The sequence below is a fragment of the Pongo pygmaeus genome, chromosome 1 (assembly GCF_028885625.2).
Source record: "Pongo pygmaeus isolate AG05252 chromosome 1, NHGRI_mPonPyg2-v2.0_pri, whole genome shotgun sequence".
In the NCBI taxonomy this organism is placed as follows: Eukaryota; Metazoa; Chordata; class Mammalia; order Primates; family Hominidae; genus Pongo; species Pongo pygmaeus.
Genome location: NC_072373.2, coordinates 14,961,486 through 14,986,654, shown reverse-complemented (window position 1 = coordinate 14,986,654; position 25,169 = coordinate 14,961,486). Strand labels below are relative to the sequence as shown.

At 42.6% G+C, this 25,169-nt stretch overlaps 1 protein-coding gene across 2 annotated transcripts in view; it reads left to right on the top strand.

The window, feature by feature from the left end:
* The window catches only part of SLC35F3 (solute carrier family 35 member F3), a 416,159-nt gene that overhangs the window by 377,444 nt on the left and 13,546 nt on the right, over positions 1-25,169 (top strand). For both annotated transcript variants that reach the window (XM_054449316.1, XM_054449324.2), the window contains one exon: positions 23,296-23,515. In XM_054449316.1, the coding sequence (XP_054305291.1) occupies positions 23,296-23,515 (220 nt within the window). The remainder of the gene's footprint in view (positions 1-23,295; positions 23,516-25,169) is intronic.

Below are 25,169 nucleotides of genomic sequence, written 5' to 3'. Positions count from 1 at the left end.
ATTAATTAGTTATTAACATAGGTGGTGATTAGTAGGAGGCAGCTCACGTTCTCTGAGGATACATCATGTCAATCAAGCGCCATTTCCTTTCTGGGTGAGGATTCCTGAGGGGTAGCGGGAGAATGTGTGGTGGACACTGTGTAACTGAACTCCAGCAAAGCAGCTGATCTCATCATGGAAGAGGCTTTAATGGAGAAAGAAGAGTTGAAAGTAAGGAAGGTAGGGGTTAGAATAACGGCCCCAAAGATGTGTGTCCCTTATCTTAGTCAACCCCAAGGGAAATTTCTCGGGACTTGTAACTGGGCTTAGTCCATCACCTTGTCTGGTTCAATATTTTTATCAATGACTTTGGTAAAATCATAAAACTTACATTTGTAAAAGTTATGAATGACACAAAATCAGAGAGCATAGTGATATCATATGTGTTAAAATCAGGATCCCAAAAGGTCTGATAATAACGTTTTAAGATAGGTGTTATTATCTCCATTTTGTAGATGACAAAATTGAGGCTCAGAGAGGAAAATTAACTTTCTCAAGATCTCACAGCTAGGAGGTGATAAACGCAGAATTCAAACCCAGATGCGTCTGACTTCCAAATCCACGCACAAGACAGCTATTGGCTGCAACTGGCTGGCTGGAAAGAAGGGCCAAGTAGAACAGAAAATGGAATAGGAATAAATGTAAGGTATCCATATGGATCTATAAGATACAGGAACAGTGGCTGGGGCCGGGGGCGGGGGCGGGAAGCCCGAATGCCACAGGCGGGAAAGGGGTTTTGATTGATTATAACTTTACCGTGAGTTATGTGCATGATACAGCCACCCAAAAATCTAATGTAATCCAGTTATGTAACGAAGTATAGTAATTTGAATTAAGGATGTGACAGCATTGTTCTCTTCTGCAATGACTGGATAATACTAGTAATATTATGTGGGGCCACATTTTAAGAGAGACACAGGTGAGAGGCCTTGAGGGTGATGAGGGAGCTCAAAATGAACTCCTACAAGAAGCGACAAACATTTGGTTGTCTCTAAACAGAAAAGGTATTAGATGGGTTTTAAGAAGTAGAATTAGGAACAATACATAAAAGTGATATGGAGCTAGATAATAAAACAAGATAAAAGGGGAAACTTCTGTCACAACATGACAAAGGTGGATTTCCTCAAACGTTGTGAGTTTTGCGTTAGTACAAAAATAAATAAATAAATAAAAGTAACTATGGCTGGGCACAGTTGCTCATGCCTGTAATCCTAGCATTTTAGGAGGCCAAGGCAGGAGGATTGCTTCAGGCCAGGAATTTGAGACCAGCCTGGGCAACATAGCAGGCTGTGTTACCCAGCCTACAAAAGTTAAAATTTCTACAAAAAGTTAAAAAATTAGCTTGGCATGGTGGTGTGTACCTTTAGTCCCAGCTACTTGGGAGGCTGCGGTAGGAAGATCACGTGAGCCTGGGAGTTCCAGGCTCCAGGGAGCTATGATCAATTCACTGCACTCCAGCCTGGGCAACAGAGTGAGACCCTAAAAAATAAATAAATAAAAATTTAAAATCAACTAATGTTAATTATACACCAGCCAGACACTGCATTTTGCCACATACACTCTCATTTTACCTTCACAATAATTCCTTAAGATATGCCTTATACCCATATGAGACATAAACATTCATAGAGGTTAAATAATTTACACAAGTCACATAACAAATAAGTGAAAAAGTAGGGATTTGGTTCCACAACGGCCCACCACCAAAATCTGTGACCTACTAGGACAGGTTGACTATTGAGCCTTCCTAAGGAGGGGTATGTGTACTTCCAAAAAGATCACTAGTAATAATAGTAGCTAACATTTATTGAATACTTACTATATCCCAGGCACTAACCTAAGCACCTAACACAAAGCAGTTCATTTCATTCACCCAACAACCATATGGAGTGAATATTAGTATCCCATGTTGTAAATGATGAAGGTGAGACACAGAGAGGTTAAGGAAGCCGACTCAAGTCAGTATCCTACCCAGGATTTAAACCCAGGCAGTCTGGCTCTAGGGCCCATCAATGAAGGGCCACTGCAGTGTAGTGAAAACTTTTGCTTGAGGATGTGAGACTTCAATATGTGGATAACATCATTCACTTTGACTGTAAGCTTAATTTTACAATTCCTTCATTTGCATTTACTTTGGATTGAAAGACAATTGCCTTGAAGTTGGAGTTGGTGGCAAAATTTTTTTAGAGAGGTAGAGTCTTGCTCTGTCACCCAGGCTGGAGTGCAGTAGCACAATCATAGCTCACTGTAACCTTGAACTCCTGGGCTCAAGCAGTCCTCCTGCCTCAGCCCCCCAAGTATCTAGGACTACAGGTGTGCATCACCACACCTCACTAATTTTGTATTTTTTGTGGAGACTGGGGTCTTGCTATGTTGCCCAGCCTTGTCTTAAACTCCTGGCTTCAAGCAATCCTCCTGCCTCAGCCTCCCAAGGCACTAGGATTACAGGTGTAAGCCACCATGCCTAGCCTGCTGGGAAAACCTTTATGTAACCCAAACGTCAAGTGCAGCAACTACAGCATAATACAGACCCCCCCCACTTTCCCCAAGCCAGGAGCAGCTGCGAAAAAAAAGAAGGCAGTAAAATTCACATCATTAGGAAATTGACATGGCTGAATTCAATCTATAAAATCTATATAAAGCATTATGCATTTAGTGCTTTTCAAAATAACTCCTATAACTCTTATAGTTTAGAGACTATTAATAACATTTTCTGAAATGCAGTCAGACTAGTCGCTGTGTCCACTGTGATTTGGTAAAAAATATGAAGGATGTTTTTAGTCTATGTTGGCAGCATGAGAGATTAGACTCAAGCCTCAAAGGATTTCCCATAAACTGAAGTCTGTCCTTTTTGAAGGAAGGGTATGGCAAGGGAGCAAAGATAATCAAGGAGTTTCTATCATGCCAGCCTCTTTGCTGATTGCTCAACTCATATCATCTCATTTTCCTACTACCACCACAGTTTCACAAAGTTGCTATTCAAAGTCCATTTTCCTGATGAGGAAACTAAGGATCCCAAAGATTCCAGAAGATCCATATGGCTCCACTATTGATAAATAGTGGAAGCAAGGTTCAGACCCTTGTCTTTCTGGCTTCAAAAATTATTATTCCTTATTCACCGATCCACACTGCCTCCTGATCAAAGCAAGAGCAACTAGGGGCTGAGAGATCCAAAGGGTATAGCTTGAATGTTACCCATTTCAAATGGGATTATTTCCTCTGGGACTCATTCAGAAGCTCTGGCTTCCCCAATCACTTAGACAAGGAATAATAAGCATCACACTCACAGTAATCCAGGGGAAAAGAGGGGAAGAGAAAGCATAGCCATGATGAGCACAATTCTGAGGCAGAGGCAGAGGCAGTGCCCAGAGCCTTGAAAAGTGAATTAATTGATGTCCAATGACGTCATGGCATTTGAGCTTCCTTAGGAGAGGATCACCCCCCTGGGGTCCTGGGACGTACAAGAAGCCTTTCTCTCCAAAACTTCCCATCACTATGTAGACCACATTGGCTTGAGAAATTCTGTCCCTGTTCTGCTCCAAATATGATAGGAATGCTGAATAAAATTCCACGCAAGTTTAAAGAAAATACATACTGTTCTTGAAAATAAGGAAGGGAAGGTGACAGGTGCCAGAAATGAAGAAGAACCAAACTTCCCACCAGGCTATCAGAAATAACTACATATCCTGGGGCTAGATTAAGTCTGTAGGCCTCCTACCTTACTGGAAATATGACTATACCTCTCTATATAAAGCTGGAAATCCAAGAAGGGCCTTCCCATGCATCAAAGGAGACTGGAGTAACTCTGCCTACCAGACCAGGGTTATGGCACAGAAATCACCCACCCTTGGGATATGAGTCACCTGTTAGAAATTGGAACCCCAAGTTCATGCTATGTGCAAGTATGGAGACCAAATTCACATTAGCCAAACAGAACCAAAACCGTGAGCTAAGAAATTAACAGAAAAGCCAACCTGAGACTGGGGAAACACATACAGTCCAGGCAGAAACAAACATGAAACTGTCCCATGGGAACATCTCTACAGTACCACACAGATAGTATTTTAAAAACAAAACAAACACCCACTAAAAGTGATCCCAAAGTCAAAACTTATAAATCACAAAGTAAACTAAAACATTTTGAGAGAGAAAGTTAGCAAACCACAACAAATGGTGGAACTTACATCCCAGAAACTGCTGCACAAACCAAAAGAGCTTTATTAATAGTATGTTTAAAGTTTTCAAAGAAAGAAGAGGGCATTGCACATGAAGAACAAAATTGGAAACTATAAGCACTCCAGAAGGAAAAAATAGTTATTTTTTCTAATGATGAGTTAAGCTATAAACCAGACACAGCTCAAAAGAGAATTAGTGAATTGGCAGATCATTCTGAAGAAATCATCCAAAATAAAGCACAGAGACATAAAGAGATGAGAAATACAAAAAATAAGTGAAGAGATATGGAATGACAAGACACAATGGAATGTTAAGAGATGATAAGAAGCTGTAACATTTACCTCATAGGAGCTTCAGAAGCAGAATGAAGAAAATGGGGAGAAGAAATTGTTTTAAAGAATAATCACGAGAAAAAAAATTCTCAAAAATGATATGATATAAATTTTTAGAGTATAAAACACAGTAAATTACAGGTAAGGGTGAATAAAATGTATCAGACTGAGACATATTGTAAGTCTCATATACTCCAGCACATATAAAAAGTATACTCCCACACATGCAGGGTAGACTCCATCACTCAAGAGAAGGGTTAGCCTTGGTGCACTTGCAGGAAAGTCTGAAGTGGAAGTGATGGCTTCACTGCCCCATGTCCTGGAGTCAGATGTCAGGGATGGGACACTCATCAACAGGGAGCTGCTGAGAATCCTACTCCATTTCCGTCCCTCACCCTGGATGGGCCCTAGAGGTCACAGCCTCTGACTGCAACAGCACTCATCAGGACCACTTAGAAAATTAATCAAACCAGCTCAAACTAGCTTAAGCAAAAAGGTGATTTACTAGAAGAATATTATAGAGGTTGAGAGACTTGTTAGAGGAGTTGAGCACCTGGCCTTAGGATGGAATGAACCAGGACATTAAAGAACCTAAGGGTTCTTTCTACAACTAAAAACTTGAAAAGTAGTAGAACTCACCTTTTTTTTTTTCCTCCCTTTCCTTCTTTGGTCCCTCTCAATTCTGCTACTCTCTGTGTACTGGCTTGATTCTCTCTTACTGAAAATTGGGGGTAAGGAGAGGCCACCAATAGATATGAACTTAAACTTCAGATTCACCATTAAAGAATAGGCTCTTCACTGGAGATGTGAAAAAGCCAAAGGCTGATTACTGTGGTTGCTGGAGATAGATTTGGGACCAGCTTGGGTCACATGCCTGCTCACCACCCCCCAAACCACCAACCCCTCCCCAACACATACATCGTGCGCATGTGCACACACACACACTGACTGACGCTAACCACTGTAGCCAAAAAAGCAACAGGCAATACCCATCATTCAATTCTGATTGCTAGAGCGGTGCTTATCAATGCTAATGTGCACACATTAGGGGAACTTGTTAAAATGCAGATTTTGATTTGAAGAAGGAAGTCTGGGTTGGGGCTTGGTATTCCTAACAAGTTCCCAGGCAGAGCTGATGCTGCTGGTCCCCAGACCACATGGTGAGGCCCTTGGCTAGAGCTTGGGGAGAGTCAGAGTAGAGCCAGAGGAGGAGCAGTTCCCCAGAAAAATGGAGCAGGGTAGCACAGAGCTGCACTAGAGGATATTTTTTTTAAGAGATGGAGTCTTGCTCTGTCACCCAGGCTGAAGTGCAGTGGTGCAATCATGGCTCACTGCAGTCTCTTCAGTCTCCCAAGTAGCTGAAACTACAGGCATGTACAACCACAAGTGGCTAAATTTTTTTAAGAGGTCTCACTCTGTTGCACAGGCTGGTCTCGAACTCCTGGGCTCAAGCCATCCTCCTGCCTTTGCCTCCCAAAGTGCTGGGATTACAGGTATGAGCCACCGTTCTAGGCCCCTAGTGGGGTTTTCGTGATGGAGAAGCCACCATAATTTGTATTTACACTAATTAGGGTAATCTTGCCTTCCAGAAGCAAAATTGACTGCAGTTGGTCCTTGTACTTTCCAAATACACTTTAAGGCAAAAGCCAAAAGTATCAGGAGCTAGTGATGTCCTTGGTGTGCAGAAGACAAAAAAGAAGCATAAGGCTTCGAGATGGGATGAGAGTGACAGGGGAACAAGAGGTCAAGAGTGGCAGTGGCAGATCCCTGACTGTCTTAGCTCCAGGGAAACCATAGCTCACCACGCCTGGACTGCACGTGTCTGGGTTTGGTTGCAGGACTGGTGGTAGCATGTGCTTCTGCATCTTGGAGTGAGGGAGCAGAGATTTGTAAGGCTTTGATGCATCCACTCCTATAAACACTGCTGCAGTGCCTACCTGCTGCCTTTTGTGCCAAGTTCTGGCAGCCCGGCACATTGAGAATCATGCAAGGAAAGCAATGTGTGAGGCAGTTGATCTCTTGCAAACCTGGCTAAGGACAGCAGGGAGGCCATCTGGCCTCTCAGCAGTGGCCCTCTACAGATCAGCAGGGTCTTGATTCTGGGCTTGCATAGACAACATGGTCAGGGAAGATTTTGACTCCCTTGACCCACTTATGCCTAGTGTTCCATTATTGGAACACCAAGCATGTGGGAGTTATTTATATCCTACTGCTCAAGGTCATCACCAATGTCTGATTTTTAAATTCAAATTAAATTCAAAAAGTCACAACCTCCGGCATAAATGGGTTAACCATCTGGCTCCAGAACTGTTACCATGAAATGACTAAAACAATTGTGGTGCCTGGCTTGGGGCATCCTAGGGTCTGGAATAAATGATAAATGTTAGAATCCCACCCATGGGTGTATGTCACCCCCAAATGTTCTGTCTTAGAATGGGAAAGGGCCCTGGGGCTAATACTAGGGTGGTTTTAATATGCTCAGTGAGAAGCTTTGCTGCTGTTTAGAGTTGCCCTTGTTCTTATGAACTGTCAGTTCCCTGCCATGAACAGAGAGGAAGCATAGTGCAGGCGGGGCCTGTCCTCCTGCCACCTCCCAAACCAGGGCCCTTCAACAGTGATGTTTTCTCCAGGCCTGGGCCTCTCCTCCAGAAAGTTACTTCCAGCTTTAGATTTTCAAGTTATCAGGATTTGAATCTCATATTCACTGATTTTTGACTGTGAAAGGATCCTAGAGGCCATTGGATCTGGCCCTTCATTTCACAAATGAAGAAAACAACTGACACTCAGAGATATACAGCTAATTCATTTTTAGACTTATGATGTCTAAGACTCATTATCAGCTTCCCAAAAGGGGCACTCAAGCAAGATCCTGCCTCCAGACCCCTCTGCTGCCATAGGCCGATGAGAGTAACTTTATTTTGAAAAGCTCCACTTTTTCTAGAAAAGGTAGACTACCTCTCTCACAGCTAGAGCTGACTGTCACTGGGGGTCCATAGACTCCAAGTGCACAGAAAGGAGCCATAAGCAAGAATCACAGCAAGATGGGAACTAGGAAGGCCTGTCGGGAAGCCTCTGGAGCAGGCAGGAGCCCTAAGGATGGCGGTTCCCGGGGTGCAAGCCTGAGTCTAGGAGGTGAGGAACCGAGAGCCAGAGCTCAGCAGTACCTGGGAGCTTTCTCTATGCTGGGAAAGCATCCAAAAACAAGGATAACCTTCTCTCAACCCATTTTGAATCCTTGAATCTCTGTGTCTTCAAGGGTGAACAATGCATGTCTCTGATCCACATCACATGCAGGGCCAGGAAACACATTTAAACGGTTAGTCAAATCTGAATTATATTTACAAGAAGCCATCAGCATGTGCCATGGAAATCCATCCAGCTCTAAAGAAGTCTATGCTGTTGGTCTGGATGTAGGCAGTTCTGGCTGTGTGTGTGAGGAAGAGAGAAAGAGAGACAGACATACCCAAAGAGCACATCTGCCTTCAAAACCAGTGCACCCAGATACACCAGTCTCCTGGGGCTGGCCTTGAAAAGCTTTCCGATTAATAGAAATCAGTGTTATCCAAAAAAGGCACATTATGGAGTTGACCCCATCCGTAAGCATTCTTGCCCTTGAGATATAACAACCTTTAATTTCACCTTTCATAAAACTGTTGTCTTTAGGAATGATCCTGATTTTTCAAATGCTGTTGAATTGGGGTCATCTTCGTCTTACTCTAGGTTTGAGACCAGGAAAACACAGCCTGTTCATTTGATGCTGAATTCCACAAGTCTTTACGTCTCTTCAGTTTGAAGGAAGCTGTTTTCTAAATGCATAAATCATAAGCCAGAGGGAGAGCCCTTGGGATAATTCCCCTGAATGTTTCTTTTCTAAAGACAAATCTATGCCCACGGCTTTAAATAGTTTTAACACAGCTCCTGAAAATAGCAAAGAGCATTGCCTACACATCTGCATAATTAGTTGCAGGGAATAAACCCCAAATCCACATACCCTTTCCTGCAAAACCCAGGGAGGCAGGTTCCTTAGGCTCAGCACTCCACACAGGTCCCTCGACAGCATTGAGCCGAAGCAGCGAAGGAACCACCATTGCAACAGGCTTGGCTCTGTTTCCTGGCTCTGTCTCGGCCAGCAGAGTAGGTGGGCAGCGACTCTCTTTCTGGTAAAGATTGTTCCACTTTACCGAGCACATCAGCCACAATTAAGACTTCACTAAAATAAATGCAGAGAGTGGGGAATTGAATCAGGAGCCCCTAGTTCTAGACTCAGCCCTGCTACTAACTAGCTCCCCATCACCCTGGGCAGAATGCATCACATCCATGCCAGAGCTTTCCTACATCTAAAGTACGGAAGTCGGAGCTCTGACGTCCCTGCCAACTGATCGTTCACAGTTTTAAGATACCCACTTGCTAAACTTTCTGGCAGTATAAATGTGCTGACGTTGGCAAAATCTGCCTAAACATCAAGCACTGAGTTCCGCTCATTTATTCACAAATATTTCCTGACTGCCACTTTTGGGTTGTGCACTATCCTAGATGCTGGAAGGTACAAAGGTGACTGAGACACAGGCTCCTTCATCCAGGAAGAGATCGTGCTCTGCTGGGAGAGACAGCTATGTAAACAGTCATGATAGAGCTCTGTGGAGGTGGGAGGGAGGTAAGCACAGAATATTATGGGGGCGGATTTACAGGGTGCCTGGGGGGAGCCCAAAGTCAAAGAGAAAGCCATAGAAGAGGAGAGAGCCAGTAACTCCATGAAGGAGACAGCAGCAAGGGAGTATCTGCAAATTTCTGAAGCCCACGGGGCCTGAGGCAGAAACTGAGTTCAGCCAGATGCAGAGAAATGTCGTGATTGTCTAGTGAGGAAGGTTGCCCATCTCAGTGCCTCGCTGTCCCAGCTGGGCCCTGTGATTGCAGCTCTGTGATCCTGCAGCCTGCGTTAGTGACAGATCACTAGGACAAAATATTGTTCCTGCTCCTCTGAGAAAGGCCAAGGACAGCAGATGACATTAACATGAGTGACGAAGGGACTAAAGTTGGGCTGAAGGCCTTTTGGAATCCCCATAGGATAATTAAACTATCCCATTACACGTTCTTGAATGTCTGTGGGGTAGCTCTGTGAGATATCTCATTGGATACTGCATTGCTCCCTTGCAAAGCTTGAGCTTTGAAGATTGCCATTCTGCCCACTGATGTGTACCCAATTTCCATTCCCTTTCATAGTGACAAATGCAGAGAGCACATTGGTCAGGCCAGTTCTCAAGTGTCGGTCTCTCGATTGCAAGCACGGGAGCCAGGCTGAGCTTGAGAGGGAGTGCCGCTCGGCCAAGGTCTTCAGGAAATCTCATCAAATGTTTGGAATTTTTGTTGGTTGTCTTTCCACACTAATGGAATCCTAGATCCCTGAAAGGTGGTGTGGGGGTACAAAAGCAAGCCCAGCTTTGAAATCTCAGCTGCTTGTCTTAAACAATTATTTGAAAATTCTTTTTCATGGTGAGCTAAATATACTCCTTTCTACCACTGCAAAGCCCCAAATAAATAACCACCCCTGGGGAAGAAAGCCAGGCCAGCCAGCAGATGAACACAGATACCTGCCACAGCTGTGGAGTCCCATTCTGGGACTCTGGCGGGCACCCTCAGATCTGGTGTTGCTCCACTGTTCCCACTGAGTCTGAGTTCCAACTTCTTTTAAAGGAGCCAAGTAAAGGTCCACACACTCTGCTGTGTCTTCTCCACTCTGGGATATAAATGCTGTTGGATCATGTGTTATACAAATGTATTCCTGGTTCATCTCTTGACAGTTTCGTGAAACTCAAACCAATCATTGCTGATGTGGAAGTTGTGAAAAAGCAGGAACATAAAAGTGAGAGCCCAGCAGCTGTTATCTTCTGGGACCTGTTGAACAAGAGCTGAGCACTGTTTCCCTCTGTTTTGTGGAGGGATGTGCTTTGTTAAAGCAGAAGGTTGACACTTTCCTGGGCCACCTATTCCATTTCAGTACTAACAGCTGTCATTAGAGCCCATCTCCAGCTTGTTCTTCATCTCCTACCTCCATCACAAAAAAATCACATTTTGCAAGGGATGGTCCTATGGGGTCTTTCTGCTTCAAAAAAAAAACCTAGTGTGTAACCTCATTGGGTTAAGTGGACTATCACAAACAAAAGTATTCAGAGTAGCTTTATTCCATGCAATATTTTAATGAACTCTTTAGAATAGGAAGAATGGTTTCTGATATGGAGAAGCTGTTTCAGGTTGGAAGGAAATGTGCAGCGGTTCAGAAGGTCCATCCTTCCTAAGTAGCCAGACTGCTTCACTTGCCATCTTAGTATCCAGACATAAATGGAGGCTGTCAGTCATCTCTGTCTTTGCCGCTTCCATCTTCACCTTTGTCATAGAGCACAGAATCACTTCACTGTGAATCTAGCAAGTTGGCCAGGGGCCCTGTGGACCAGCGATGCTTTGGGAACAGGCACACTCTCGGCACTTCTCAGATACCTCTGCTGTTTGATTGAGCATGCAAAATAACCAGCTGGTCCCCAAAGAACAGATTCCTGTGGAGGAGGCGTAAAACTCCTAGTTAGTGAGACATATATGCAGTCTGAGCTTCTCCATGTTCCCTCTCCAAGACCTTATCGTTCAGGCTGGACCATTCCTCAAGGGAAAATCTCAGAAACTAAAATTTCTTGTAGGCTGCAAATGCCTTGAACTTACATTTTCTTTTAATGAAATATTTGCCTACAGTGGATGAACACAGACAATTAAAAAAAACATGTGGTCAAAGGACCTGAACAGACATTTCTCCAAAGAAGACATACAAACGGCCAATAGGTATATGAAAAGATGCTCAGCATCACTAATCATTAGTGAAATGCAAATCAAAACTACAGTGAGATACCACCTCACGTCTGTTAGAATGGCTACTATCATAAGCAAAAGACAACAAGTGTTAGTGATAATATGGAGAAAAGGGAACCCTTGTACACTGCTATAGAAATGAAAATGGGTGCAGCCACCATGGAAAACAGTATGGAGATACCTCAAAAAATTAAAAATAGAACTACCATATGATCCAGAAATTCCATTACTGGGTATATATACAAAGGAACTGAAATCAGTATGTTAAAGAGATCATGTCTGCATTCCCATGTTACTGCAGCACGAGTCACAATAGCCAGCTTCAATGTTTATTGATGGACAAATGGATAAAGTGTGGTATGTATACAACATGTAATACTATTCAGCCTTACAAAAGAAGGAAATCCTGCCATCTGGGCAACATAGATGGACTTAGAGGACATTATGCTAAGTGAAATAAGCCAGACACAGAAGGACAAATACTATATGATCTCACTAATATAAGGGAATAGTTAAAATAGTTAAACTTGGCTGGGCACAGTGGCTCATGCCTGTAATCTTAGCACTTTGGGAGGCCAAGGTGGGAAGATTACTTGAGCCCTGGAGATTGAGGCTGCAGTGAGCCATGATCATGCCACTGCACTCCAGCCTGGGTGACAGAGCAATACCCTGTCTCAAAAAAAAAAAAAATAGTTCAACTCATAGAAGCAAAGAGTATAATGGTGGTTGCTAAAGGATAAGGGGGGCAGAAAACAAGGAAGAGTTAGAGTGCAAAGTTTCAGTTATGCAAGACGAATAAGTCCTAGAGCTCTTCTGTACAGCAGAGTGCCTATAGCTACTAATACTGTGGCATATACTTAAATATGTGCTAACAGGGTAAATCTTATGTTAAGTGTTCTTAACACACACAAAAAAAAGAGGGCTGGGGCAACTTTGGAGGTGATGGATATATTTGTGGCATTAATTGTGGAGTTCATGGGTGTGTACTTACTCCAAACTCATTAAGTTGTATACATTAAATATGCACTGCCTTTTTTAGGTCAATCATACCTCAATAAAGACAGGTTTTTTTTGAAAAATGTAAATATGTGACATCTCAGAGAAAGACAGTGCGAGTGATAAAGAAATGAAGGATTAAGGTATGCTGAAAGGGACTGAGGTAGTGTAGTTACTGTTTTATAGAGGGTGTCTGGGAAGGTCTCTGAAGTTTGGTCAGAGATCTGAAGGGATGAGGAAAAGAACCATGTCCAAATCTTCCCCCATATTTACCTTTTTTACTCCAGATAAGATGGGAAGCCAGTGAAAGTTTTTGAGCAAGAAAATAACATGGCCTGATTTATGTTTAAAAGAAAGAGACAAAGGTATGAAAGAAGGATAATAATAATCTAGGTAAGAAATGATAGTGGCTTAGACAAAGCGTTAGCAAGTGCCCCAGGTGTTAATGGCACAAGTGTTCCTCAGATACATTTTCGGAGATCGTGATCTACCTGGATATGCATCAGAATCTCCTAAGTATATTTTAAAATACATAAATTTCTGTGCCCCATTCCAGACCTACTGAAACAGCATCTCTGGATTGGGGCCCAGGAATGATCAATTTGCCACTATTATAATTCTTCTCTGATCACCTACCCAGGGTCATTTCAGAACCTCCTTTGAGCCTCTAAAATTTAGCAGCTTAAATAAAGGTAGGCAATTCTCTGACAGAGTAAATCAGACTAACCCTCCCTTTGAGAAAAATTATAAAAGTTGGAGGAAATACTTTAAAAAATTGTTATGGGACATCAGAGAGCAACCATACAGCCAGGACTTAAAGTACCAGGATCCAGAGTGAAGGGACACAGAGGAGGGCAGCCGTACATTTGCTGGTGCTTTGCCTTCTTATAGAATTTTCCAGTTCACATTGTTTGTCATAGAAGCCAAACAGAAACCAGCAGCATGGAACTTATGGCACTCATTAGGCTGGGAGGACAAAAAGCTAGAAATTCAAGGCTGGTAGCCTAGCCAGGGATTGAGATTGATTCAGGATCACAGAAGAGAAGAACTCAACAGAAGTAAATCTAAATTCCATGTGCTGTTACCCCTCAAGGCATTGACTGATACCTAAACTGTGAATGTTTGGGATCAGACAAGGAGGAACCAAACAGAAAAAGCATCCACCAAGGCAAAGACTTTAGTAGTCTCATAGTCCTGGGGAGAAAAACCAGAGTTCAAACCCACCAAGTGGGAGAAGCCCTTGTAAACAACCAGTACTTTTAGTTGAGACCAACGAAAGTTCTATGACCTAAGAGTAAAGGGGGAAAAACAGAAATTGACTAGTATGAGCCAGTCAAGGTGATCTTCATGCCAGAAAAAATTAAATCTACACCAGAAGAAAATGACATCATTCAGAGCCCTACAATTTTCTTTACACAGACTATCATCAATAAAAAGTAACAAAGCAGGCCGGGCGTGGTAGCTCACACCTGTAATCCCAGTACTTTGGGAGGCTGAGGCGGGCAGATCACGAGGTCAGGAGATCGAGACCATCCTGGCTAACACGGTGAAACCCCCTCTCTACTAAAAATACAAAAAATTAGCCAGGCGTGGTGGCAGGTGCCTGTTGTCCCAGCTACCTGGGAGGCTGAGGCAGAAGAATGGCATGAACCTGGGAGGCAGAGTTTGCAGTGAGCTGAGATCACACCACTGCACTCCACCCTTAGCGATAGAGTGAGACTTCATCTCAAAAAAAAAGAAAAAAGAAATTGTTAAGATTGTAAATGTTATGTTATATGTAGTTTACCACAATTAAAAATTTAGAAGAACTTTTTAAAAGAGAGAAAGAAAGAAAATGGAGAAAGAGAGAGAAAAGAGCATGAACCTTTGAGTTCAAATTTGTTCATGAAAATAATCTGGAAATTTTAAAAAAATACAATGAAGTTCACATTTTAATGCAAATTTGCAGTAACAAAATATAACTATGACATGTTTTATGTATGCATAAAATTTCAAATAATGTGACTCTTCTGAGATTTTAAAAGCTAAACAAGAATCACAATACCAATTCTGGAAGGCCAAGTGAACTATAAATGCCAGGTAATGGTGTTAACGTTAACTGGCTGACGAACAGAAACACAGTGCTACTGGGGGAAAACTAGTCAAGATTTGTAAATTTTGAATGATGGCATGCTGTCAAGAATGCATCCCACATATAAACTGCACCATTCTCTACAAAATTCTCGGCCCCTCACTGGACAGTATGATTAAGTATGTCTGGGGTCAAATCCAAGCTATTGTATTTTTAACAGCTCCCTGGGATTTTTTAAGACAAATGGCCCCATGCTTCATTGTTTGAAAAATCTCTGGTCCTCCATAAAAGAGTAAGTGCATGCATTCTGTAAAAAAATTATTTGTGAACATGTATTATATGCTAGGCTATGAGGATATAATATGAAGCAAAAGTATAACAACCACACAGAGTGTACGTTCTAGTGAAGAAGTTGGACAATTAAATAAGCTGCTATTACAATAAAGTGCAGTTACAATAAGGGTCCTGTACACTGTGATGAGGAAGACAGGGCATTATGGGACGATGTGTCAGGAACACTTCACTGAAGGCGATATATGAGCTGATACGCAACTGATGGAAATTAACCAACCAAAGAGGTTGGCCATTATCCTAAGGGAAGGCCAGGGAAGAGGAGGCTCTCTCTGAGTGTAGTGTGGAAAATGGAACGAATTGGATTGGAGGAGGGACAGCAGTGAAGAGAGAAGCTTAACTAGTCTCCAGCAGCAGTAGTTGAAGTGAGAGAGAATAAGGGCATGAGCCAGGGTACTGACCATGAGAATAAAATATTTAGTAGAAATAATCTATAGGCTATGGTGATAAATTAGATGTGAAGACAAAAAAGGAGAAACTGAAAATGATTCTTAAGTATCTGGCCTGGGTAGAAACATGAATCATGGTAGCATCTCAGGATTGAGGATGCAGGGGAAAGACACTGAGTTTATTTGGGAAGGCTGAATTTGAGGCATCTGGGAATGTCCAGGCAAGGGTAGTATCAGATTTTTAAAAGTGTCCTGATTAAAGAGTCGTCAGCTGGGCTTTAAAACCATGACAATAGATGACATTGCTCAGTGACTATTTGTAGGTTGAAGAGAATCCTAAGAAATTATCAAAGAACAGACAAGATCGGGCGTGTTCAGGGTGGTATTGCAATCTACCCATCTGACAAAGGTCTAACATCCAGAATTTACAAGGAACTTAATATATGCACAAGAAAAAGACAACCCCATCAAAAAGTGGGCAAAGGATATGAACAGACACTTCTCAACAGAAGACATTTACACGGCCAACAAACATATGAAAAAAATGCTCAACATCACTGATCATCAGAGAAATGCAAATCAAAATCACAATGAGATACCATCTCATGCCAGTCAGAATGGCGATTATTAAAATGTCAGGAAACAATAGATGCTGGTGAGGCTGTGGAGAAATAGGAATACTTTTACACTCTTAGTGGGAATGTAAATTAGTTCAACTGTTGTGGAAGACGGTGCAGTAATTCCTCCAGGATCTAGAACTAGAGATACTATTTGACCCAGCAATCCCATTACTGAGTATATACCCAAAGGAATCTAAATCATTCTACTATAAAGACACATGCACACGTATGTTTATTGTAGCACTATTTAAAATGGAAAGACATGGAACCAACCCAAATGTACATCAATGATAGACTGGATAAAGAAAATGCAGTACATATACACCATGGAATACTATGCAGCCATGAAAAGGAATAAGATCATGTCCTTTGCAGGAACATGGATGAAGCTGGAAGCCATCAGCCTCAGCAAACTAACACAGGAGCAGAAAACCAAACACCCCATGTTCTCACTCATAAGTGGGAGTTGAACATTGAGAACACATGGACACAGAGAGGGGAACAACACACACCAGGGCCTGTTGAAGGATGAGGGATGAGGGAAGGGAACTGAGAGGACAGGTCAATAGGTGCAGCAAACCACCATGGCACACATGTACCTATGTAACACACCTGCACATTCTGCACATGTATCCTGGGGTTTTTTTTTTTTTTTTTAAGAAGAAATTTTAAAAAAATACCAAAGAAGGCCTACAGAGGAAGTCTAAAAGGATGTGGAGAGGTCAAAGGAAACTTTGGGGACTGTGCTGAGTTGGAAGCTAAGAGTGTGTTTCAGGGAGAAACAGTCAACAATGTCAGAGGCTTCCCAGAGTAAGATGAACACCAAAAAGTGCCTTCTGGAATTTGGCAATGTGAAGGTCATTCACAGTTTGTCCAGGGGTTTGAGTGAGTGTGGGGAGCAGGCATGGACTAGAGTAGCTGGACAGTGAGGAAGGCAAGGTCATGGAGAACATGAGCGTAGATGGCTATTCTGGAAAGTATGGCTATTCTGGAAAGTATGGCTATGAAAAAGGGGAACAAAGGAAAGGGGCTGGATGAGAGGCTTGCTTTTGTATAGGGGTATGTTAAAGTTGGAAAGGCTTAGACATGTTTAAATGGTGATGAAATGGGTATGGGAAAAAGAGAGGAACATAAGAGTGTTCACTGAGGAATAAGCCCAGGCTGCAGGTTTGGCTCCACTACTAACATCTGTTTGAACTTGAGTGGGTCTTTTCGTCTGTCTAGGCTGTGGCATCCTTCACTGTTAATTGCGGGGCTTCTCTCTCTGTGGTTTTCAAACTGCACCCCTCAAAGCTGTCTGAGTGCCCACGTTTCAGCTTCAACCACAGAAACTTTACCTCTCTCTTATGTGTTTTTAATTAACTTAATTTTAGCAATTTAATGCATGCACATACTTTGGAAAAGCAAAATAGTAGTAAAAGAATTATGGTAAAAAGGAGCAACTTCTTCCAGCTCCACATCTGCCTACTCTCAGCCACCCTCAATTCTTGCGGATACTTTTCTCTAGTATTTATACCAGTTTAGCTAAATTAAATTCTTATCTCAGTATTTCTTAAATATAGACATCCTCTGATTTCTATCTCACCCTACCCTTTCTTCCCCACCCCCCAACATAATAATATCCCAATTTTTAGTTAATAGTGTTTGCATTATCATAAGCACACATGTTGTTCACTGACTCTGCCTCCTTTTGTGAAAAACCTGTCATTTCTCCTGCCAACAGTATTTCCCTCTTTTGTCTCATTCATCTTGATTTCCATGTAATGATTGCTATTTTTTCCCCTAAACGTTCTGCCACCTCAAAAGCCTACCACTATTTTCTCTGTTCTTGCTTAATCACAAGACTTCCTCAGAGAATCTCCTCCAGCAGCCTTCTGCGGTTCCCGGTCTGCAGCAGAGCACCCTGCTGATGCTGGGACCCACTTTCTCTGTTGCCCGTGTGGAGCTGGCCTGCTTCCAGCTGCCACGTCTTTCTCCTCCTTGGCCTAAACCCTTGCTTTGGTGCAGCCTGTCCTCCAGTGGCTTGGGAGGCACTGCTGTTGAGGACTGCATAGCTGAAAATGCCTTCAGTCTACCTCCACCTTTGATTGATAATTGGGGATAGAATTCTGGCTGGAAAAAAAAAATTTTCCTTCAAAAATGTTAATGCATTGTGCCATGATTGTCTAGCTTCCATTTTGGTTGTGGTGGTGTCTGATGCAATTACAATTCCCTATTTCTTGACCTTGTTTGTTTTATTTCTCTTGGGAGATTTTAGGTTTTCTCTTTATACCTTTATTTTACAAATAGGTGCCTTGTTGTGGTTCTTTCTTTATTTATTTTGTTGGTACTTGGTGGCCCCTTACATAATGAAGATTCATGTCTTTCAGTTCTGAGAAACTGTCTTGAATGATTTATTTTGTAATTTCCTCCACTTCATTTTTTCTGTTTGCTCCTTCTTGGGTTTCTTTTGGTTTGATATTGGACTTTCTGGTTTAATCTTCTAATTTTATCCTTCCTTCCTTCTTTCCTTCCTTCTTTCCTTCCTTCCTTCCTTCCTTCTTCCTCTCTCCCTCTCTCTCTCATTTTATGGGAGATTATTTCAACTTTATATTCCAACTTTTCTATTAATTATTTTTTTGAGACAAAGTCTTGCTCTATTTCCCAGGCTGGAGTGCAGTGGCATGATCTCGGCTCACTGCAACCTCCACCTCCAAGGTTCAAGCGATTCTCATGCCTCAGCCTCCCAAGTAGCTGGGACTACAGGTGTGCACCACCACACCTGGCTAATTTTTATATTTTTTTAGTAGAGGCAGGGTTTCACCATATTGGCCAGGCTGGTCTCAAACTCCTGACCTCAAGTGATCTGCCCGCCTTGGCCTCCCAAAATGTCTATTAATTTTTGAAATGTAGTTATATATTTAATTTCCAAGATTATATCCTTTTTAATATTTGTTCTTGTTTCATAGATACAATATCTTCTCTTATCTCTGCAAGGATATTATCTCTCTGCCACCCCACACACATACCTATATAAATCCTTCCTGTCCTTTAGTCCTTCGGTTCAGCTCAAAATCCACATTTTTATGAGGACTTATCCAGTCAGCCCAACTCTCCACTGTAGCATCATTATATTCCACACCATCTATCTCCTATGTGAATATGTTAGGCTTGCATTGCCTCCTATTGAATAGGAGGCTTGCATTGCCTCCTATTGAAGGATAAATGTTATCTCCCCAATTACACCTTCTCATGAGCAGGGGCTGCTCTTGAAAATTAAATGTAGGATACCAATATTTAAAATGTAATAGAAGAGTTGGAATGTAAAGTCAAGATAATCTCCCATAAAATAAGATAGAGAAAGCGAGAAGGAAAAAAGAAAATTAGGAGATCGAACCAAAAGATCCAATATCAAACTAAAAGAAGCACCAGAAAAACTGAAATAGAAAAAAACTAAATAGAAAAACTGAAGTGGAGGAAATTACAAAAGAAATAATTCATCTTAGTTTAAAAGAAAAGCTTCCTTAGCTTAAAAAGTTTACTTTTCTGTATCAGCCACAAGGTCTTGTCTAGAATTGTGGGAATGGCAAGTGCTAAACCAGTGTTTGTTGATATGAATTAAATGATAAGCCATCCTCATCCCTAAATATGTAATATAACCACATTTTAGAAATTCATAGAAAAGTTAGAATATCAAGTCAAGACAGGCTATCCCAGTTAGGATTCTTTAAAGAGTACTAAGAACATAAGTATATAAGTATTTGTCAAATAATATGAGTGCAGAACTTATAGATTTTTACAATTTTTTCTTTTACCATGTTTCTTTGAATAATTCTATTGAATAGTTAAATATTCAGTAGCAGTATTGCTTTTTTTTTTTTTTTTTTTTTTGAGACAGAGTCTTGCTCTGTCACCAGGCTAGAATGCAGTGGCACCACCTTGGCTCACTGCAACCTCCGCCTCCCAGGTTCAAGCGATTCCCCTGCCTCAGTCTCCCAAGTAGCTGGGACTACAGGTGCGCACCACCATGCCTGGCTAATTTTTTTGTGTTTTTAGTAGAAATGGGGTTTCACCATGTTGGTCAGGCTGGTCTCGATCTCCAAAGACCCTGTGATCCACCCACCTCGGCCTCCCAAAGTGCTGGGATTATAGGCGTGAGCCACCGCACCCGGCCTAGTATTGCTTATTTTTATTAAGTCTTTCTTGAAGTTCTCAATTTAGATTTCACGGAAAAAAAGCTTTTGTTTCCCACTCATATTTCATTGGTTTATGAAATATTTAATTAAACCGTGTAATTGAAATACCAAGAACAGCTAACTGGCACAAGCAGTATCAGAAGTAAATACATCTAATCTTTGTATGTGACTCAATCCGTAGGAACAGAAGGACTTGAGTGTTCTGGAAGTAACCTGCCACCCTCTAGTCTTTAGCCTGCCAGCAGCATCAGTGAGCAGAAGGAATGAAGGGCGTTAGACTGTCCCGTCAGTTATGTGGGCGTCAGTCAAGAGTGTTGACTGTGCTCCATTTGTATACCAAGAAGAGGGAGGTCTCTGGCAGAAATGGATTCATGTTCATCATCTGTCTTGGGTTCCCTTGCAATCAAGGACGCACATGGGCCAGCCAGATCCTGAGATACTGTGCTGGGTTTTTTTGTTTGTTTGTTTGTTTTTTGAGATGGAGTTTTGCTCTTGTCACTTAGGCTGGAGTGCAATGGTGCGATCTCAGCTCACTGCAACCTCCGCCTCCTGGGTTCGGGTGATTCTCCTGCCTCAGGCTTCCGAGTAGCTGGGATTACAGGTGCTCACCACCATGCCTGGCTAATTTTTGAATTTTTAGTAGAGACAGGGTTTCACCATGTTGGCCAGGCTTGTCTCAAACTCCTGACCTCAGCTGACCCACCTCAACCTCTCAAAGTGCTAGGATTACAGGTGTGAGCCACCGTTGTGGGCCAATATTATGCTGTTTTAAGACTGAAGACTGTGCACTAATCTCTTAGCACTGAAGATTAGTGCATAGTCTTTGATCTCAAAATATCACAAGGCTCACCAGTCCAGGGGGCCAATTGTCTTGGTCTCATTAGAACCAAGACCCACCAACCTAAGCTGTGATCTCCCGGCCATGAGGCCTTAAAGGGCCAGCAGGACTCTGCCAGGCCTCAGAGTCTCACCTTTTTCATCTCCAGGATGGGATCCCCACTCTCTCCCCATTTCCAGCAACTTGGATCATCAATACCAAGCCCTATCTGTGCCCTACCTCCCTTCTCCATCCCACCTACAATGATCAGGCTTTGGAGGAGTCAAATATGGATTTTCAAAGAGGAAGTAGGTTGTCCAGTTAGCCTTGGATGGCCCCTTCCAGAACATGAATTGTTTTTCATGACAGTGAGCCAGGTGGAACTTGGAAATTCTGCTTGCATGATGTTCTTCTCTTAGAAAGGGAAACTTCTGAAGTATAGTGGAGTTAGATTGGCATTAATGGCTGGAAAGAATATTTGTATTTTATTTTGGTCATACTCAATGGACCAGCATCACTTTGTAGCCACCATAATCACAAACATACAGGAAACCATAATTCACGGTCACTGCCCCTGGGGGAACAGACTGTTCTGCAAACAGGGGCTTGGGAAAACCCCATAGAAAATGTAGCTGGAATACTGTGTGAAAATTACGTGGCAAACAGAAATATCAGCCTCTCAGTTAGATGAGGGTTGCAACTGTATAAAGCCAAAATGGAATCAATTCAGTTGAATCAGTTTCATGATAAATTTAGTGAAGTGAATGTTTTACCTGGCCCCGGTTTGTTCAGAAGCAACATAGGACTCTGTGTACAGAGAAAGGTGGCCAAACTGCACCAGACTCTACAAAACGGTAAGTGTATTTCTCCTCTCTCAATATCCCAGGCTCTCATGCCTTTCTCTAAAGAGTTTTCTTGTTCCTGCTATGGACATCCCATAGTTGAGTCATGAACAAAGACAGATTTCCTTCTAGATTGATAGGAAGAATAGACAGTAAAATTAAATTTAAAATCTTACCCAATCCCCTTTGACTCTTGTTTTTAATTTTCCTCCTTTTTCTCTGCATTTTAATATTAAGTGGCACAGACCAGAGCTATTCCCCCAACCTAGTGCATTTGGTTTATTCTAGAGATGTCTTTTCTTTTGCTCTCGTGGCAGTTCATTTGGGACTGAGTCTATTTCTAGATCACTAGCAGGCTGACTCCCTTCCTGGCTGGCAGGCCATCCCCAGCTGTGGCAGTGCTGCACCATGTCCATGAGCCTGGACAGGGACTTCCATGAAGCAGTGCCTCCTCACTCGTCCATCTGCTTGCCTGGCTCATCGGGCCCAATCCAGCAATGATCTTCACTCCCCAACAGTCAAGGAAACAGGCAGCTGTCAACCAAGCCTTCTCAGTGGACTCTCTCCACACCCGAGCTCCCCACGGCCTCCTCCGCTTCCTTCTTCTGCATGTAGAAGACTGGCTTTAATTTTCTTGAAGATTTTTTGAACTATCTGTGATCCTTCCCCCAGACTCTAGAATGGCATCAAAAGACTTTCTTCTATAGATGTTTCCTCATCTCATTCCTGCGTTAGACTCTGAACTTTTGGATCTGCTTATTCTTCCTGTGCTAGATAGTCTCTTAGAGAAGTGGGACTTCCACATGGTGGAATAAGTACCCTAAAAATGGCCTCAGGGAGAAAATAGGTCGCGAGTTAACACTATTTGTATCATAGCCAAAATGTAGGAGATATACCCAAGAAGTGACTGCCCCTGCCTGATCACAAAGGTAATTCCAATTGAGGGCAACATTTTTTAAAACTATGTTTCAATGTGTTCTCTTAGAGCAAGCTTGTCCAACCCCTGTCCCACAGGCCACATGTGGTCCAGGCTGGCTTTGAATGAGGCCAAACACAAATTTGTAAACTTTCTTTAAACATTATGAGATTTTTTTTGTGTGTGTGATTTCTTTTTGTAGCTCATCAGCTATCGTTAGTGTTAGTGTAGTTTATATGTGGCCTAAGACAACTCTTCTTCTAATGTGACCCAGAAAAGCCAAAAGATTAGACACCCCGTCTTAGAGTATCCATCCTCCTCCATTACCGTCCTTCTCCCACAACCCCCACCCCAAAAAAGGTTTAGTGACCCCCTTCTCTTACTCAGCAAGTGACAGAATCCCTCAGTCAATCACCATAGAATTAGGCCTTCGGGTCAGATAACACCAACATTACCTTCTGTATAGAACCATAAATTCCACGCTTAACATGAACAGAAGGAAGAATCTGTGACATTAGATCACTGTGCAACATTTGTTTCAGTGGACTAAAGCAATAGGTTGAAGGGCTTTAATAGAAAGATGTTTATTAAAAATAATAAATTTTAAAATCCTGCCCCTTCCTGTATTTGCTTAAAAAAAAAAAAAACTTGGTATAGGAAATAAATGGTCTGTCTGAACCCAGGAAAATAATAACAATGCCTCTCTTTCCTTGTTTTAGGGAATGCTGTCGATTTTTTGGAGACAATGGCTTGACTTTGAAGGTGTTTTTTACCAAGGCAGCACCCTTTGGTGTTCTTTGGACACTCACAAACTACCTGTACTTACATGCAATAAAGAAAATAAACACTACGGATGTCTCCGTGTTGTTCTGCTGCAACAAAGCTTTTGTGTTCTTGCTCTCATGGATCGTTCTCAGGGACAGGTTCATGGGAGTGAGGGTAAGTTCCTTATTATCTGTCTTCCTCCCTCACTCAGTCATGTCAACCAAAACCTGCCCATCGGCTTGCTTAGCTCCATGTGCTGGACCATGAGCATAAGCTGCTGACCACTTTCCTTCTGATTTGCAGCAGAAAATGAGCCCAGCAGAGGGCCCGGTTCTTGGTGTGCCTTGCCAACCTTCTTGCTTGCAAACCATACTAGACAAGCATTCATTAAAGCACCTTTCATTTCAAGCATTTCAACAAGCATTCCCTAAAGTGTGTGCCAGTCGGGGACCCAGCCTGGGAATGGCGATGTGCTCCGCTCTCTGCGTGCTCACCCCGTCTCTCATGGGCGGCTTTCCCTGTTGTAGGGCATGGCATGACCGTGCCCTGCAGCCTGGAGCTTTCTGCTAACACTGCCACTCTCGGGTGAGGATGTGCGTGAAACCCAAAGGATCCTTTGGCATCCATGTGTGCATGCAGTCTTGGCCCTTTGCCTAGGCCTTGTGTACACAGCCAGAGTGGGCCAGACACACTCATGCTAAGTCCCAACTGCGAAGGGCCAGCTTCACTTCCTTCTAACCAATGACGAAGGGGGAGTGAAATTATATCCCTTGAATTACCTCTCATTTTACAACCGAGACTCAGTCAATTACATTAGAAGCTAGTCAAAGTTAGCTCGTCGGATTTCATAACAGCTGTGTGAAATAGGACACGTGCACTATCAAATATCAGCTGAAATAGAGATTCCCCCAAATAAAAGAAACAGGTGAGGTTTCGCACAGGGCAGAACCCTAGAGACTTCTGACTGGCTCCCTCTTGTGGCCAGGAGCTGTCACTGCCCCGTCATCACCTTGCTACAAACCAGCGCCGAGAGCATTTAGCCAGGCCACTAGTTCTCCTGTAGTTAGTGTACAGCTTTCCCCTTCAGCCACAAAGCTAAGAGCCGGTTTGAGGGGCAGTCCCATGAAAGTAAACCCTGCCGGCCACCAGTGCAGGGCCCTCTGCTTCCGTCCTTCCCTCATTGTCCTGGGAACAATGACATCACCCTAATGGTGCATTCACACCCACCTAAGTTACCCAAACAGCAGTGGGGACGTGAGTCAACTTCTGAGTTATATTTTTAGCTTGCAGTAGGGGGAAAATTTGTTTTGAGGCTTAATGTTAATTTTGGAATAAAAACTGACTCTCTGTGCCACCAGAAAAGCTTTCAGCAAATAAATGATCTGCTGCATCTCTGCAAGAAATGCAGATACTTCTCACAATGAGCCACCCAGCAGGCTGCCTGACTCGATGCTGAAGACTTGAATGTCCTGGGCCCCCCGCCACCCACCCATGTCCTTCCTGACTTTATTTTGGTGTAAAGAGCCAGGAGAATTTATGGAAATTTTTGGCATGACTCAGATGTCCCTAGAAAATTCCAAATGAGACCCTGTTCCTGGGAAGAGAAGCTTCAAGGTTAATTCTGCGTCTAGCAGAAGAAACCCATTTTTTTTTTTTGAGGTTAAGAGAAGGAGGTGTGAAAAACTTGAAAAATACTCCTAAATTCATAGAAAGCAATATGATGCTTCCAGATCTTTATTGCTATACATGGATAAGACCCCTCCAACCCCCCACCCAACAGTCATCCTCGGAATATGGCACATTCTGGCCATGCTGGCCACTTGATTGG